This window comes from Myxocyprinus asiaticus, chromosome 2, assembly GCF_019703515.2.
Source record: "Myxocyprinus asiaticus isolate MX2 ecotype Aquarium Trade chromosome 2, UBuf_Myxa_2, whole genome shotgun sequence".
In the NCBI taxonomy this organism is placed as follows: Eukaryota; Metazoa; Chordata; class Actinopteri; order Cypriniformes; family Catostomidae; genus Myxocyprinus; species Myxocyprinus asiaticus.
In genome coordinates, this window is record NC_059345.1 from 28797480 (window position 1) to 28811394 (window position 13915).

The 13915-nt window shown below is 37.4% G+C and overlaps 1 protein-coding gene across 2 annotated transcripts; it reads right to left on the reverse strand.

The window, feature by feature from the left end:
• Nucleotides 1-580: 580 nt before the first annotated feature.
• On the reverse strand, nucleotides 581-13022 carry LOC127414127 (ras-related and estrogen-regulated growth inhibitor-like protein). Of its 2 annotated transcripts, none has more exons than XM_051651917.1 (5): nucleotides 12842-13022; nucleotides 11799-11852; nucleotides 10156-10229; nucleotides 9250-9398; nucleotides 581-3656 (listed from the first exon to the last, which is right to left on the reverse strand). In XM_051651917.1, exons 1-5 carry the CDS (start codon nucleotides 12891-12893, stop codon nucleotides 3377-3379), a joined length of 609 nt encoding a protein of 202 aa, XP_051507877.1. In that variant the 5' UTR covers nucleotides 12894-13022; the 3' UTR covers nucleotides 581-3376. The 2 variants fall into 2 exon arrangements, with proteins under 2 accessions (XP_051507877.1, XP_051507871.1); XM_051651911.1 differs by having other exon boundaries at nucleotides 11799-11855.
• Nucleotides 13023-13915: the final 893 nt, after the last annotated feature.

The following is a 13915-nucleotide window of genomic DNA, read 5'->3' on the forward strand; positions in this document are numbered from 1 at the left end:
TTCTTGGTTGTTGGCAGATAGGATGTTCCAAGCTTCTTATTCGGAGAATTCGCCACAGTTCTTCTATCTGTTTAGGCTGTCTCAATTGCTTCTGTCTCTTTATGTAATCTCAGAATGAATCTATGTTCAGTGGGGGGCTCTGTGGGGGCCAAGACATCTGTTGCAGGGCTCCCTGTTCTTCTATTCTATTCTATTCTATTTGCAAAAGGAATGATTGGGAGTTTAAAATGTATATTTCCTATTGACACTAAAGCTGAAGATATATATATATAACTATCTTAAGACAAATGTTTTTGTGAAACATCTTATGTGCATAAGGCTTTTGCACAGTACTGTATATATATAGATAGACAGATAGATAGATAGATAGATAGATAGATAGATAGATAGATAGATAGATAGATAGATAGATAGCCATGACACACAGAGTTGCATGATAGTCTTTTACTTTAGGCAGACTCATGACAATGACCATTGGACTTAGCTGCCAGTTAGTTTTATTTGCTTGAGGAACAAAAGCTATGGATTTTAAACCAAGAGTAAAAAAAATAAATAAATAAATAAATGTTGTCAGTTTCTTCATTGCTTTGTCACAAGCAATGTAAACAAGAGTTCCACAAATATGAAAACAGAAATGAGATTTGATTGAAATCGTAAAACTTGTAATCAACATTTTGAGACAATTTCATTGATGTTTAATAAACATATCAGGTTATTAAACAGTGTTAAGCTAAATAATTAATTAACAGTTAATAGAAGTTTGGAATTATAGTAAAAAATGCACAAAGGAACATTTTATTAGAAGGATACTGAACATTATATTGCTTTGTAAATTGGAGGAAAAAAAATCAATATACACATTCAACTTCAGCTATGCAGTTGTAAGAACATTTATATATGAAAATTAGTTATGAGGATTTCTCCATTAAATACTTACAAGGAAAATCTAGACCCGGCCATGCTGAAAAATAAACATAAAATAATGCAGGCTTCAAAAGTGGAATTGTCACGTTCTGTCTCCATCCTGTTTCCATGGACTCTTATTTTGAAGTTTCCCCCTGGACACCATTTCCCATAGTGCACTACCCTCATCACTACCAGCTGTTCCTCATCATCCTCACCTGTCTTTCATCCCCTCATTAGTTCCTTTGTGTATAAATACCTTACAGTTTTGTTCATTGTTTGTCAGTTCTTGTCTGTGTAAAGCTCTAGATAGTTTGTTTATCTAGTTTATGGCACGCTACACTGTTATACATCTTTTTCACTAAAGCCTGCAAATAGATCCATCACCTCTTCACTACCACAACTTGTGACAGGAATATTGTATTAGTCACTGGTTGAATCCTCTGTTCTTTGCATTAACAGTTACTTACAGGTATCTCAATTGGTCAATTCTCAGTTGAGTTTCATTAAGTCTAGACTCTAATCTGGCCATTCCAGAGCTGCTTTTTTTATTTTATTTTTTTTTTATAATTAAACTGTTAAAGCCATTCTGTTGTTGTGCTCTGGGTCATCAACCAGATTCTATTTTCTGGTTATGGAATGCTACTCCTGACTTTCTCCTGTAAAATGCTTCAACACACAAAATGCTCCATAGCTGGGAGGGGGTTATGTGTTCAGGACTAATGGTCAACCGATTTGGGTTTTTCAGTGGCTGATATAAATGCCGATAAACATAATACAATTTAACAACAGCAAATCAGGTGTACACAAAATTTCTCAAGTGAAACACTTATTTGTATGCAATATTTACTGAAATTTGCATAAATTGTACAAGAAAAAACATTGAAAACAAGTGTTAACTATCCATTGACAAATTTATTGGTAGATTCTGGAACGGACACAAGGGAAGATTACACTTCTGTTAATCTGTCAAGCGAACACCGTTATCGGCCAATGTCAATATTCACAAAATGGCCAGATATCAGACGATATATCATCTATCACTATTCAGGACACTTATTTGGCCACTCCTAGGGAGAGTAGCAACAGTACTGAATTCCTCTGTTTGTAAACAATTTGACTGAAGATTTAAAACTTTAGATTTACAAATTCTCGTGCATTTAGAAATGCTTTGGCAGCCTTGTCCATTTTCATGCATGTCTATAATTCCTCTTTAAACATTTCTTGTTACCAAGCCGTGGTCTTTCTTGGTTGATATGAAAATAACAAAATTGTTGGCAACACATTATGCCACCAATCATTTCTAATTGATTGGAACACCTTTAATTAGCCTTTGGAGAAGTCATTGGAGAAGCTGATACATTTACTAACTCATCAGTACTATTGGCAAAAAGAGGTGCAGTTGTTTGTGTTATTAACTTAAACAGATTCTGCTATTGTTACTTGGCCTAAGAGCAGCCCACACTGAATGAGTAATTGATGCAGAAATCCAGGTATTTCCAAAGGGTCTGACAATCTTTTCTTGGAACTGTACATAAGGAAAGGCTGCAGTCCAGTTGTTTCTTTTTGTTCTCTCAAATGTAATTTTAAACAAAATGAGAGCATAAGAATGTAGTGGAAAGAATGCAGCCATTTATTTGAGGCCCACTGCCATGGTGTTTTGTTAAAATAGTAATTCACCTGCAATTTGCACCTCATCACAGCGCCTAGGTACTGTAGATTAAATTAAATCAGTCATTGTTGTGCATTCCATGATGCAAACTCAGCTTCGTGGCATTAAAACATTTCAGAGAGGGAGATAAAGAATGTGTGCTGCTCTTTGAAAATCAAAAGCTTCAAGGGTTTGCAAACATTCTCCATCCTTCTCAACAATATTCAAAATAGCACATGTAAGCCTACATGTATTAAAGCAAAATTCCGAATTTTAAAGCTTTAGTTGCTTTGGGTTTTCTACTTTACAGACACTTCAGATGATGACAAAAAAGTATAAAAATAATCTCAAAGAAACATAAAAGGCAAAGCTTTTTCTCACTACCAAAGAAAAACTAACTTATAGTTTACATTTTTATAGTTCACTGTCTCCACAAAAAATGTGTATCTCTTGAACAATAAGCAAATAACTGCACAGGATGGTGGTGTCAAATATTTGTGACGTGAACGTGATGGGTAACAGGCTAATACAGTAACCCCAATTGATTTGTTGAGTTGATTGAGTTTTTATTTGTCTGGAACCAGCACTGAACTGTATAACTTTTGTATCATTATCAAATCTTTGCCTTGACAAATGACACTCTATAAGATGTTCTTGGGTAAAGTGGGTTTCTCATAGAGGTACCTGTGTGATTTTGCACTATGTATCCTAGCATAATTCTATTCATTCACACAAAATATTCCAAGAACATTAGGATAAACAAGGACATACTGTGTCTCCATAACAGATTCAACGGAGATTGACTCTGTTGATATTCTGCAGTCAAACAGACTTTCTCCTCTTGCCGAAGACATTATTAATGAGCTTGGCCATGGACTTTGAGCCACTGTATCTCCTCCGGTCACCTCTGTGCTTAAGCTGTTCCATCACATGGCGAATAAGCTTTGTGAAGAGGTTGCCAATCTCCAAGTAGTTCTCAGCTGCTGACACCTCCTGGAAGAGGCAGTTGTTTTCCTGGGCCAGAGAGCAGCCCTCCTCCTCACTCACTTGACGACTGTGGCATAGGTCTTGCTTGTTACCCACAAGGCAGATCGGCACCTCCCTATTTATACAAAATCAAATCAGACTGTTTATCTTCAAGGGAAAATTGCTTTATGACGAGAACATAGCCACATAAAACAATGAATAGACTATTTCAAGGATGTAAACAATAACAAAGGAATTAGAACGCTACTGCATATGTCTGGCCTTGAAGCATTTCCGGTAGCAGCATTTTTATAACCTAGAACTATCCAAATAAAATGACTAGTGCGTACTTCTAGAGTCTAGCTAAAGCAGAACAATCGAGATATTTGTGAAAACTGAAAATAAACAATGAGGTGTCATTACTGGATCCTTTAAATAAGACTCTGAGTCAACAAATTTTCTCAAAGAACATCATATGTTTACCTGAAGTGACTTATTCAGACGTGTTGTTGATACTGAGCAAGTCTACACGAGAGAGGAGTTGAAAGTGTATGAGGAACCTAACAAGATTACTTTATATGCTCACAATTATTTCCTCAGTGGCAAGGTCAGGAATATTGGATCACTCTTGTTATAATCAGTGAAGTTGTTAATGCTGTAATCCAGTGAATTGCAATGTAAGGGTTTCTTTATAATTATAAAAACAACTTTCTGTTATAAATTATTTATGCTTTATGTCTTATTGTCCGTAACTTCTCGTTAATGTCTTGGGTTCCGGAAAACACGCATTATACAGTTTGACGCAGATATGATTCTAGCGTAAGTGACGTATTCTCTATTACGCAAGAGGCGCAACTGGAGTTTGTAGTATTCAGTGGCGATTTTAGGGGGTGGCCTGTGGTGGCCTGGGCCACCCCTGAAATCTCATTGGCCACCCTGTAGCCACCCCAGAACTGATTGGTAGTTCATCATGTTCATCAACACAAGAACGAAGAACCAATAGAAACACCTGTCAATCAAAGATGACATCTCAGATCATTTGTTGATTTAGAGCCACACTGACCCAGGGTCAGTTTTATATTTCTGACCATTATAGTAGTGGTGGAACTGAAGCTGTGTGAGCTGATCTTTGATCAGTGGGGGGAGGGGCAGGCCGCAGGTGGCCAGGCAGGTGCCGCAGGTCGCGGGCAGTGGGCACCAGGTCTGGAGTATAATGGTCGGTCAGAAGAACGAAGCTGACACGAGCTAGTGTCTACCTCCAACTTCCAATGAGTTGACGACGTCGATTTGTGGCCAAAAAGAAAGCTGTTATTTGAGAGGTATGTTCATTTAATCTAACGTTTAATTTATCCCGAATTTCCATGTGAATGTGAAAACATTTTTTTATTGTTACAGTAGCTAGGTTAAAGAGTAAGCTAGACCCTACACCACATTCAGCATGTTATCTTTATATTGACATGAAATATGAAATGCCATGTTTTCTGATTTAATGACGGAGGTGTGTAAAGCGTTTTACAGATGTATATGTTCAATAGCTAAAGTTATATATATGGCTAACCTGTGTGTGAAATGGAAGGGTTTGTGCTGTGACTGTACTTTAAATCTTTACATGAGTTGTTTATGAGCTCTTTATGTGTATTATTGGTCAGTCAGACCAATAAAATCTTCAAGGTTTTTATACCTTATTTGACATTTTAAATATGCAGAGGCAGGGCAAATTGCACTTAAATGCCGCAAATGATTTGACTAACTATTTTATTTGGTAATATTCAAAGTAATTGAAGCTATCAGAACATGTGGAAAATAAACCTGAGTAGACACTGTAAATAGAGTTTTGTTTTTTACTGTATTCAGAGCTCAATCTGCAATTTTGGGGTTTCCAGACAGACACCTATAACCCAATTTAACAATATTTCTGCTGGACAGTGCAGTTATAGCTAATAAATGAATGAATAATTGATTGAATGATTGATTGAATTGCGCCTCAATCAATTATCACCTGTACTTGTATCTTTTTATGATTATACACTATACCTGATGTTATACGCAGATTAATTCTCTACAGTGAGAATAGCTCTTAAAAATGTGTAACTGAATTTTCCTAAACAATTACTGATTTAAAAATGGATGTTATGTTAAAATAACCAGAGATTCCCAGAAACTGTAATAGGTTGAAATAGAACAGGAATAGAAAACTGTCAAATGTCAAAACAACAGTCTGATATTGAATACAAACAATTCAGTGAATGCTAACATGAGTTTAAGAATTCATTTATTCTACATGTGTAGATGTTGAAGCAAAGCAATGCGATATTTACACATTTTGATCATGTGCCATTCATAAAGGTTCTCCCGGTAACGCCACCCCACACTAGGTCTGTGCCCCATCTTGGCCACCCCACTAAAAATGTCCTGGATACGCCACTGGTAGTATTTCCACTCATGTGCAGCATCCTTAAGTGCAGGTTAAAGTTATTGACGACAAATACCTGTGGGGAAGATATCTGACGACTAAAGTGGTTAACACCTTAAAACTGGCATTCAGTGGGGCAATCCCCAACACTTTCCTTGTGTGTCTCTTTGTTCTGCCAGAGCTACTCCAGCTACTAAGAACTTGGCAGTGCAATACTGCAGATATTGTTGACTTTTGTAAGGCAAATTGCTTGTTTTTAAGTCATTTGTAAGTCGCATTTGATAAAAGCGTCTGCTAAATGACTGCAAACGTAAATGACTTGCGCAGCTTCGTTCATCATTATGGGAGCGATGAGTGATCTTTTGTCAGCTAGCTAAACTCTACCTAACAAACTTATTATTAGTTGGAAAAAAATATAGTTCACCTACCAGAGATAAAATGTGTGTTACAGTTGTTAGGACTGCATCCAGACGTTTCGCTTCACAACAGCGGTTTATGCGTCCATTTGTGGTTGCTTTTCAGAAATCTAAACACTTTAATTTCCTTTAGTTCCAGGCATCTAGGGAGCATCCAGCCACCGAACAACATGGTTCACATTTTAATAATGACATTATTTTACAATCATATCAGCGTTATTAGCGTTAATCGTGTTAAAGTCACTATAGCCTAGTTTCCATCCACTTTTCGCGCTATTTTGTTATCGACAAATTGAAAATACGTAAAACAATTTTTTGCGAAATTAGGCGTCTTCTGCCTGTTTCCATTCAAATGGCCTTTATGATAATAAAACAAATAAATAATAGTGTGCGTGATGACGTCATGCCTAAAAAAAAACACTTTATCGCATAAGTTTTGGTTCATCGCAAAATAAATCTGCCCTTAAGCCGTTTCCATACAGAAATGTGTGTTTATCGCCAATTCACCTCCCAGATGTCCCTAATTTTTTTCCTCCGAAATTTTGATAAAATGGGGAGAGTATTGAGACAATTCATGAAATTAACCAGCTTGTCATTTTAATTTCACAAATAAAAGCAATCAGAAGAGGATGAATTGCAATCAAAAGCGAACAGTTGCCCTTCTGATGGTGATGATAATATTGGTCCTGATGTTGCGCCTACCGGTTCCGACCCGAAAGCGAGTCATCATGGCCCTGTTCAAGCTGGCAACCTGCACCAACTAGTGAGGGAACTTTCGGTCTTAGTATAAGGACCATCCATCGATGTGTATATGCTGTGTGCACAGCTATAAAAGAAAAACTGATGCTGTGTAATTTCAGGGTTTACATATGATACATTCCTGATATTCAATAGGCTATTTTAAACAGTCATCTAATCTAAAGCATTGCTATCACAACTGCATTATGTCCCGCATATCTGAAGAAGCTCAGCAAATGCGAAATGTAAAGAGGGTTAGATTTAAAATATTTAAAAGTTTTAAAAGGTTAAAAAACTGGTTTTCTGAAAGTGAACTCACTGGACAAATAGTTCTGATAGTTTATAGTCTTGAAGTGTAGAAAATGTCATTCAACCGACTTTTTTCGCCTACAGAACAGGATAAGGCTAATTTAAGTTCGTGTTAAGAAAAAGGCATATATAGGTCTAAAAATATAATGTTTTTCGTTTCGTAATTTATTTTTTTTAATTTAATGCGTTTTCCGTTTGGTAATTTGTTTAATTTAATACAGGGAATTTTGCCGGCATTTTTTCAAAAGTAAGCTAAACAATAATTAAATAGAATTGGGCTATATGTTAGTGTTCCAAAAAAGCACACTGAAGCTTTTCTCATAGTATTGTGTATTTATTTTTAATTTAAAACATCTTTGTGCATAGAAATGATATGTTTTTTGTATTGTGGGATAATTCCGTGACTGCCGTCTATTATTTTAAATGTGAATATTTCATTTGTTCTCCGTGCACTTGTCGATGTGCATGATATGAGATATTTGTGTTGGGACTCCTGGAAGTGTCATGACGTGTTTGCAGCATCGGATCTTTATGCCGTTAAGATCAATCCATAATCACGTACAATAAATTGGCTTTCAAGGCTGTATACCGTCGTCATGATTAACACAGGCTAATGATTGGGGCAAATTCTGTCATGTGAGACTACATTTTTGCGTTAATGCCGATTTTCTCTACAAAAAGTGTTTCCAAACCAGTTTTTCGCGATATTTGAAGTATTGACAGAGTTTATGCGCTAGAGTTAAACGGAAAAATATTATGTCGACACTTGTGAAATTTTAGCGATAATTTGCGTTTCCATCAGCTTTATTTTGATGCGCTAATACATTTTCCGCAAAAAATCCTTGGATGGAAACGTAGTTCATGAATGAAGCGCCTCCCGCTGTTGTTTTGAATGAGTTTGACAAATAGACAGAAATGTTCAAGGAACAAAGGTGTCACTTCCTTACACCGACAAATAGCCCTTGAAATGGTCTATTACTGTAAGTGAATTGTATTATGACTGGATGCAAAATATTTGTTAGTAATTGCCTCTACTTTCAGACTAAAAATGCTACAACAACAGCGTGGCTTTAAACAATGATATCTATATTGATTCTAAATATGTTCAGACATTGAGTTTATTTTTAACGGTCTGATTCCTAATTGGAACAATGGCTATGGTCATGAACACCAGAGCAAGTGGAACTGTTATGCACGAGAAGGTGCCAAAGGGTCATTAAAAAGTGTGAGCTCAAACATAAAGGATCACTTCAATTTAGAAACTAATGGTTGGAAAATGTACAAAAGGCTTGTGTTGGGAGACCAAGCTTAAACTCTACTACAACGTCTATAACAGCTTGTTGCCATTTTTGTGAAGTGTCAAAGCTTTTAAGCCAATTTTTGAGGAACATGTTGGATTCTGACCACCCATGATTGATTTCATTGCTTTGGTTCAGAGACCTAATGGGCTCCAGATGCCCAGTTTCATGCTCTCAATTACTATTGTTTTAAAAGACTTTAAAACCAGTGAAAGTCTAAACCATTCAGACTTTTTTAAGTAAATGTCGTGGACTAAAATGGAAAGCATTGTGCGCAGCTGAGTCATGGCACAATTTTCAAAACCATTGGAAATGTAATCAACAAAGACAGCCTTTTAATGAACTATGTACTCTTTGTACTATCTTCATGTTCTAATCATCTACAAAATTCGATATTAGCCAGTCTGTCCTTTACAGATGTGCACCGATCCAAGCAGGAAACCTCCACTCCCCTGTTCTGCAAATGGCCCTCATTAATTCATTAAAACTCCATCCTTCTGTCCCAACCAGCATCAGGAAAGAGGACAAAAGGTTCCAGGAGAGAATCTGACTTACCCTTTACAAGTCTCTCGACGGCTCTCTTTGATCTGCGCCAGGATGTTTTTGGCATTAAGAAAGGACGCACGATCGCTGATGGTGTACACCACCACAAAGCCATCAGCCCAGTCCACCGGTTCCTCCAGGATACATCTGCTTTCTCCACTCTGCCAGGGAAAGGGGGCGCAAAGGGGTCCAGTCAAAAACAACAAGCTCATCTAAAATCCTGTTTAACCAAATGGAAAACCGGACATAAGGACAGAGACCTGGTTCTGAGATAATTACAGTTGAACCCCTCAAGGGAAAGTGTAGTCAGGGCCGTAGCAAGGTAATCAGGGCCCCCTGGCTGTATCTTGCTCTGGGACCCTTTCCTATTAAAAATACAGTTTCAAATTTGTTGTGGGGCCCCCTGGACCTTTGGGCCTCTAGAATCATTACCACCTTTCACCCCACTAGCTATGGCCCTGAGTGTAGTATCGGAGAGCAAAGGGAGAAGTATGCAGCAATAATCTCTGGCATTGTCTAAGGCTCAGTACTCCTGGATCTGAAACCTGTTAATGTATTTTTTTTTGTTCTACCAGAAGTCTTTGTTTTGAACACAGTGACTGACTGCCAATGCCGACTGTGTACATGAACTCTTAGTTACAGGGCAGAAGGGTGCCCATGTCATGACTTGGGTTTTGGAAATCAAAGTACAACAACAACTGCTGAAATAAAATGTCCCAGATGCAGCAGTTGTAAGCTGTGAGGCTCAGGCAGCTCACTGTATACTGTGCTTTGGGGAAGGGTCATAAATCCCATCAGAACACAACATACATTTTTCCATATGAGCCAAGTATATCAGAGCATGCTGCCCCATGGCAATGTTTGTATGAATGCTAGCCATGAGCTCAGAGTAGCTGTTATGAAAGAATAAACACATACCTGCGAGCATGGATCAAAGACTTCCAAGTTCAACTGTCTTCCATCAATGGAGAGCCTTTTATGGTATAAGGAGTCTGCAACAAACAATGTTGGATAAAATCCTTGTGATTACAACAAATGTGCGCATAATAAAAATCTGACCCCTGAACTGAAGCGGGATTGTTAGATGTTTATATAAAATTCAATGGCATCAAAGCAAAGACTGAGGCCATGTGACTTGATACACATGTAATTGTATCGGAGGTGCAGTGAATACTGAAAGCCTCAGAAATCCTTTGTTATGATTGCACGACTAGTGCGAAGAGGTTACATTTTAAGGAATTAGACGATAGGAAATTATACAGCAGCCAAGATTGTGCATAGAGACAGGCCTTTTCAAGTATATTAACAGTTAGTTCTGGTCCTCTAATCTGATTGGCCAAGTGTCTGTTTATGTTTTCTGGTCTCCAGTGTTTTCACGGCATTTGTTTTTAGCGGATAATGTGATAATAAAAACTGCCTTATAAAAAAATATTGTGGCTCCATAGTGCCAATACATTACAGTCTCACTTTTCAAAGTTTAAGGAGTGGGTAAATGGCATTAAGTGATGGCCCGAGGTTAGATAAGTTGATATATATTAACTACTTTGAGTTGTTATGTCAGCGAACAACTGCATAAGTTGAGTCTGAACTCATTTTTACTCCAACTAACACTTAAAATGGTTGTTGTTCTCTGGCTGGATTGGTAGTTTTTACATTGCATCGTATAGAGACCTTCTTATAGAAAACAGTCCAGTGGCTATCAGAATCATTATGGCGCCACTCAGTGGCATTCACTATTTGTATCACTCCGCTTGTCTTTTTTTGCAGCTTTCCAAATATTAGTAAGGATTTTGATTCATATTTATTTCTGATTTCATTCACTGATTCGTTCAGTGACCATTTATATAGATTACGTCTTTCTGAAAGCAGGTGGCAACAAACAAGCATATTTTGTGTAGTGAGTAAGTCATTGAATCATTGACTCATTGAATCATTGAGGTGATTCATTAAACAACACTGAGTCATTCACGACCAAAACAATGGAAGCGAATGAAAATGATTCACTTAATAGATTCATTCAAAAACACTGATTCATTTTTGAACTAAACACCGCTACTTTGAAACCACGTATGAGAAAAGTGCAGAGAGTGATGTGCTTGATGCTTTGGCTTCTTTGGAACTATTTTGGCTGGTGGAGAAGTGCACAAACTAACTGTCCAATTTTTGTCTGAAATGTAAATTATTCAATTTTATCTATGAATGATCATTTATTATAATTTATTTATGTTTGTTGAACTTCTTTAAGTTGTCTTGTAGACTTCTTTGTTTTAAAGAAATACTCATAGGGCCTTCTCTCTCTTCTTTGAAAATAATGTTTACTTTAGTGCCTTGATTCATTTTTTGCTTTCAATTTTCAATAAATCTGCATCTTCATTTTTTCTTATTGTACAAAATGAAAGTCCTCTTACATAAGCTTGTAGTAATGTTCTTCATGTATTGAAAGAAAAATATAGCTTTGTGCTGCCAACTAGTGTATAACATTAAGCCAGGTTTTATGATGAGGCAGATAAAACACAATCATCTGTGTAACGAAAAGCTTTGGCATGTGAGACTATACTTACTAGCATTTGATGCATATTCGCCAATGAATCGCTTGGTCAAGAATCTCACCAAAACTGCTGAGGACAAGAAAGGAGAGATGATTGAGTATCTAGTTATTGAGGGTGATGATCCTGAGATGACTGGTTGCTTGAAATAGTAAAAGAGGGCAAGAGGTCAAAGTCCAGCTCCTCATCAAAGACTTGGCCACTCTATAGTGAGTGCTGGTACATATTTAGCTCAGGAAAAACAGTTACATTTATGGATTTTTGTTCCTCCATGAGCACACTACCTGGTCTATATTAAATATTTGAGCCATGAAGCTATGCTGGCTCATTGAGTCATTGAAGTCAGGGCTTGAGTTTCCATGCATAAATACACATTGTGGCAGCCTCGTGAAAGTTGCTTTCAATCCCACCAAATAAGACCCATAAAGCTGTTAGGATCTTATCCATTTTCCTCACATACCCAATCAAATCTGCAACAATAGACCTTCCTTGACGTTCTGTTCTGCCTTCACCCTGGTCGCTTGGATCAGAACCCTGACCGAGGATTCCCCCACTACCTCTAGTGTTTCGATCTCAGGGGACATAGCATCATCATTTCCCGACTACTTAATAGTCATTAGTACAGGTGTGCAGCCTGAAGGGCTAAATGTCCCTGTAGTGGAACAAAAAATAATCTCTCACCAGTTTCAGCAATTACTTGCATTCCACAAGCATCCATTTTAATTTCCCACTTGGATGATTTGTTTAACAATGACCTCACTCCTGTGATCTGTTCCAATATACAAAGTGCTTTCACAGTGTTTGTAGAGCTCAGACATAATGCCTCAGTGCAATGTAAAAACACTCACACACATCACTGTACAACCACACTGTAACAATTCAAACATGGATGATTTCCAACTCATTGTGAGGACCATGCAGCAGCCACATGAGTAAAAACACTTCTATTGTACAATTGGAAACATGTTGTAAAGCCTGAAAATCACTGTTAGTTTGAAAAACACAAATTCACATGTACAGTACATGTAAGTGATCGACTTAAAGGTCTGAACACTCACCAGATTTGCCTGCTCCCTCACTGCCCAGCAGGGCCAATTTGATGTAATTCATGGTTGTAGATTTAGTCCTTTGTTTGCTGTTTCTCTGTGTCCAAATGGTTAGACAGTTCCAGCCACTACTATACTATTTACTCTGCTCAGAAAATGTGTGCCACGCTCTCCCTCTATCTCTGTCTCTAACTTTCTTTCTTTCTGTTACACTCACAAACATTCCTCTCCTCTGTCTTCCCTCCCACTACAAAGAGTGTTGAGCTGCCATAAGGTCATTTCACCATTGAACACAGATGGGATTCCCTTTGATAGTTCATGTTGTGCAGCTAAGTGGAGAGTGAATTAAACCAGTGCTCTGTGATCTTGTAAATTATGTGTTATTGTCACCTCTTCTTTAGATTCGAATTTATCTTAAAGATTAAATCATCTCAATTTAGAATCATTTTAGCTTATTTTTAATGGCACAAAAGTTAAATATAACCAGAATTCTTTTTCTGAGCATTTCTTTTAGATTCCAGAACAATACTCTGTGCATCGATACATCTCCAACCTTATACTGGAATTGAAGTTTTGGGTCAGGTATTTAGATTTGGATACTGTTTGGAGTGTTTGGCAAGGCTGTCTAGCATCAAGTACAGTTGATGCTGTAGTTATCAGGTCTAAAATGTTAGCCCCAACAGCAAAGTTCTCTGTGCCAACATACTATTCGGGCCAAAAATGTCCAGTATTTTGATTGCCAGGATAAATTCTTTTTAAAGTGGAGAGCAGCAATCAGTTTTCCCTCTTTTCCAGAACAGTTCTAAAAAATGAAAGACGTTCAGCCATCCAAACTTTAATTTCATGGGCTGCTAAACTGGTCAGGGAGTCTTTTTTTCCACAGACTTTTTTTCTTTCTCACTCTTTTCATTCTTCAGCTGAGTTCACCGCGGTGTCCCATTATTATTCTGTTATGTTTCATTTGATTTTTGTCAGCTGAGGACTCGCAGACACTTTTGAAATACAAAGGCTCAAAATGTGCCCGGCACCAAAAATATGTGGCACATATCAGGCTTAGACTGGTCTGCTACTGAGTATATAGCTTTG

Excerpts from the sequence above, each read along its gene's own strand:
- LOC127414127 (XM_051651911.1), bottom strand. The coding sequence starts at position 12,893 with ATGAATTACATCAAATTGGCCCTGCTGGGCAGTGAGGGAGCAGGCAAA. Across the intron at positions 10,230-11,798 it reads CGAATATGCATCAAATGCTA|ACTCCTTATACCATAAAAGG; the intron begins GTAAGTATAGTC and ends TGTTTGTTGCAG. Across the intron at positions 9,399-10,155 it reads TCTTTGATCCATGCTCGCAG|AGTGGAGAAAGCAGATGTAT; the intron begins GTATGTGTTTAT and ends TTTCCCTGGCAG.